The sequence below is a fragment of the Coregonus lavaretus genome (assembly GCF_964263955.1).
Source record: "Coregonus lavaretus genome assembly, chromosome: 21".
In the NCBI taxonomy this organism is placed as follows: Eukaryota; Metazoa; Chordata; class Actinopteri; order Salmoniformes; family Salmonidae; genus Coregonus; species Coregonus lavaretus.
Window position 1 is genome coordinate 12290093 of NC_140008.1, and position 4194 is coordinate 12294286.

Consider the following 4194-nt stretch of genomic DNA (forward strand, 5'->3'; position numbering starts at 1 on the left):
ACATACATGGCCCAAATCAGGTGTGCATGACCCGGGTAAAGGAGTCATGTAACAGTATGTTAGTGAAACCGCACCCCCTCTACTCCCTGCCGGGCTGCCAGTGGAGGTCCCCAGTCTTCAAGGACATTATATTCCCTTAGCCAGTTAAAAATAAATGTATTTTACCGACCTGTTTTAAAGGATATTACAATCAGAAAACCAGATCTGGGGGAAAATACTGATACATGACTGACTACATTGATCTTCTCATTGTTTATTTTGCTATCCCATATACTAAATGTTTTTAAATAGGCACATGTTTTACCCATGCACATTCACTGATATTTCTACAAAATCTAAATGTATCTACATCTTTGTTGTTTGTATTTTTTGCACATATTATTTTATATAAAATGTTATGTACCTCTAGACTATTGATTGAATAAAATGTAATCAAGCTTGAATTCCTTTATGCTGCTCTATTGTTGAACCATATGTAGTAGGCCTTGTTAAGTTCAACACAGTATCAACAAATAGGTTCAAGTAAAAAGAGCCTTACGTATTTAATGCATATCGGAAGTAATTGAACACAATGAACAAAAAAAACACTGATAGAATTTTAAAAGGGAAACAATTATATTACACCAATGAAATCCAAACAAACTTCTCATTTTTCATCTAATCTGATTACCTATTCACCAGTTTGCACCAATCCTCTCATTCTCTGTGCACCTGAGACTGAGACTGCACCATTGTCTCCAGATGTTTTTAATTACAGCTTTTGCAAGCGATGACAGTTGATTCAAAATGAGAACATTCTCTTAAATGGTACAGGGCATCGGAAATACAATGTTTAAGCAATCAACTAATGTAACATTGAACTATGATCATATTCAATGTAAAAACACCATCAATACACAAAATGGTCTTCAAGAAGAAAATAAACAGGATTTCTATTCCAAAAGTGGAATATACCCCTAAATGATTACTCCAGAATAACTAGCTTTCACAAGATCACATTTAACCCTCCTCTCCTTTATTACATCATATCCCATTTAGAACCTGTCATCTTCATCCCCACTGCTGTCCCCACCTTGTCTGACAGTCATTTTAGAGTCATTCCCAAACATGATATAGCGAGCATTCTGAATGTGGATGTTTCCTGATGGGTGACTCCACCCATCTTGCTGTGGTGTCACTGACATATTGGACACATTTACAGGCATACTTCCTAAAAATGGAGCAGTAAAGTGAGGCATTGCGGGAGTCGAGGGTTGATTGGCAAGTTTTTGTTGCAACAAATATCTCTGCATTTTTTCATTCTCTAGCCTTTTCGTCTCCTGACATTCACGAATGAAATCCATTTGAAGCTTTTCCTCTAGTCGTAGTCTCTCCTGTCTCCTAACCTGCGCCTTCACTGCCTGCTCGCTCAACCACACCGTCCTCTGTTGAGCAATCTTTGCTGGAGCCATGGCCCTTTTTGCCTTTTTCTCAAAGGCATTACCTTCCTCTAACGGAATAAAGATCCTCAGAACTTTGGGCATGTTCTCTCGGGGCATACGGTTCTCCTGTGGCAGAAAAGGGATGACAGTGTTGTACTTGTGCCGGTTCTCAATGGCATTCATGAGCGCAGAACTGGTTTCTACCTCCAGCAGACGGGTGTTGAAGTTGCGAGTAAGCATCAGGATAGTGAAGGCTGAATTGTTGATGGCATCCTCCACACACATGAGGGTGTTCCTGCCTGGGACGGCAAATTCCTGAGAGAAGGTTGCTCCTTCACCTACAACTATAGCCTCTAGTTTCTCTTTAAACTTCTCAGCCATATCCTTGTCCTCTGCTGCATGCAAGATGACAAAGGAGAAAAACGCTTCCTCCTCCTCCTCCATCTTCTGATTTGGTGTTTTCAATGGAACACTTGCTGACACTGGTTCAGTGGTAGTCGGATGAGAAGTTGGCCTATTGGTGTTTGAGGTAGGCACAAGGTTATTTTTTGGACATGGTTCGGAATGTGCGTTTGGACTCTCAGGGTTATCAAACTTAGTGTGAGCTGGAGTAAAAGAGAAAGGAGAAAGGGGTGAAACTCTCACCTCCTCTGACCCTGTTCTGTGTTCGCGAGACACTGCAACACTTGTAACTCTGTCCATTTCTCCTTTAACAGGCTCAGGCACATTTTGTGTGGGTGGTGTATCCCGAGAAGTAACCCTGGAAAAGTATTTAAATGCACCTTCGTCTCCTGTATTTGTACCACAATTTGGAACAGGTGATTGCACAGGCTCCAAATTCATTGGAGGAGGAGGCTGGGAAGGGATGTTGCTTGTTTTAAAGCCAACCGTTTCGGATACACTGATCTCCAAGTGAGTAGGGTAGGAACATATGGAGGTGTCGTCCCGTAGGGAGGACGGCGGACTGTGACCACTTCCTGTCTGATTGGGAAAGCCTGATTTTTGTAAAGCTGTGCTCCCTTGGTCCAGTGGGGGGATGGAGCAAAGTCCTGATGAGGAGTCCTTAGGGAAACACATCCCCCTAACTGTGTCCTCAATCTGAGGCCCGCAGACCCGTTTGGCTTCCTCTCTCAGCTGCATCTGTATGTATTCTGATTCAGAACTCTCTTCACCACTGTTATTGTGCTTGCATGTGGCTAGAGCCGTCTGGTAAGCCAAATCCCTCAGAGATGAGTCACACAACCTCTCCTCAGCCAACACCTTGAAAATCCTCGCTAGGTCTGCTAAGGTGCCCACGGTAGACTCTTGGAAAGGAACAATGCTCACTGTTAAGTCCTCCAACTTGACTCCACACATTCTCACCTTTTCAACCAGATGGTTAGCAATGATGTTGTTGTCTCCCAAAGCCTGGAGCTTGTCCAGTGCCTCTGACCGCTTCCCGAGGCTGATGAGAGACATGGCATGTACCAGCTCCTCAGCCAGGCTGCCACCCAACTTGAAAGTCAGGCTTAGCTGTCTCTCATATGGGACCTTAGAGAGGATCTTAAAGGCATCCACTAACCCAGTCCCTCCTCTGGGCTCATCTTCTGCATGAGCTTCCCTGTCCATCTCTGACATCCCTTTCTGATGATATGATATCCTTAACTAATGTATTTGAATTCAGATCAACATTGTTTTGCCGGTTATTTCATCCCTTATGGTGTGTAGACTGCATCATATCTTTGCTTCATCAACTTTATTCTGCATAAGAAACTGACAGGTAAACTGAAATGTAGAGAGACAAACATGTGAGTAAACTGGAAACATTAAAAAAATACTACTGTTAAATATTTCACAAAACACATAATACAAATATTGATAAATCAAATGACAAAAAACATTGGGCTTTGTAACTAGATACTTCTGCAACGCTTTTTTATGCCATAGGTATATTTAGAATGTATCTATTATAAAAGTCCCCAAGAGCATCAATATTCATCAATGTCCATTCTACTCACACTAAATAAGACAAAGCTGCAACACTGCTTATTATTTTAACTTTGCCTAATCCTAGGTGCTGCTGTAAATGTAGGCCTACTACTACTAGGCCGCCTACCTGGGCGCATCAATTTATCTCTGTAAGAAATGGCAACGTCAGAGATCAATATAATCACGAAAGTGGCCTAATTATAGGCCTACAACACCATCATATAATCCATGCTGAAGAAGTACTAACACCTGCGACTACAGTCATTCCGTAAAACATCACTTACCGACAAGAGAAAGAGTCACAACAAATCCACCAGGTCACACATGATGTGATATAAATTGCGTTTACATTCCCGGATGTGTATTACGTTCAGTGGTTTTGTCTAGACAAGATACAGCTTTTGTCAAAATTGACTTTTTTTTAAAGATTAGGATCGGGGTTAGATAGCCTCGTTCAAGTATCGAGATCACGTTCTGTCTTTATACGACGCGAACCAAATAAATGCTTTTTATTTCTGGGGTGTAGCTATTCGTTACGCTGATTCATTTGCAAAACGTTTCGTCTGTTGCAATTTTTGCAACAGAAACAGTTTACTCCAAGCGAAAAACGCAAACGAGAGTTTCTATTGGACAAATTCAGGTAGGTCCCTCCCTGTTTTGTTCAGTGTTCTCTGTTTACTTCCGTTTGGTTCTTAAACGGTAAACGGTTTCCGTAATGAATACACCCCTGGTCTCAACCAACCTACAGCAGAGAGGAAGAGGAAAAGAGTCTCAACTCAACTGTGTCTCCCTCAAGCAAGGAGTT

General features: G+C 41.9%; 1 protein-coding gene across 1 annotated transcript; it reads right to left on the reverse strand.

Annotated features, from left to right (window-relative positions):
- Nucleotides 1-517: 517 nt before the first annotated feature.
- Nucleotides 518-3954, reverse strand: ticam1 (TIR domain containing adaptor molecule 1). Its single transcript, XM_084186415.1, has 2 exons — nt 3674-3954; nt 518-3185 (listed from the first exon to the last, which is right to left on the reverse strand). The coding sequence occupies exon 2, from the start codon at nt 3036-3038 to the stop codon at nt 1035-1037; it is 2004 nt and encodes a 667-aa protein (XP_084042541.1). The 5' UTR covers nt 3039-3185; nt 3674-3954; the 3' UTR covers nt 518-1034.
- Nucleotides 3955-4194: the final 240 nt, after the last annotated feature.

What these genes read in the sequence shown, in the direction of transcription:
- ticam1 (XM_084186415.1), bottom strand. Translation starts at nt 3,038, where the DNA reads ATGTCAGAGATGGACAGGGAAGCTCATGCAGAAGATGAGCCCAGAGGA.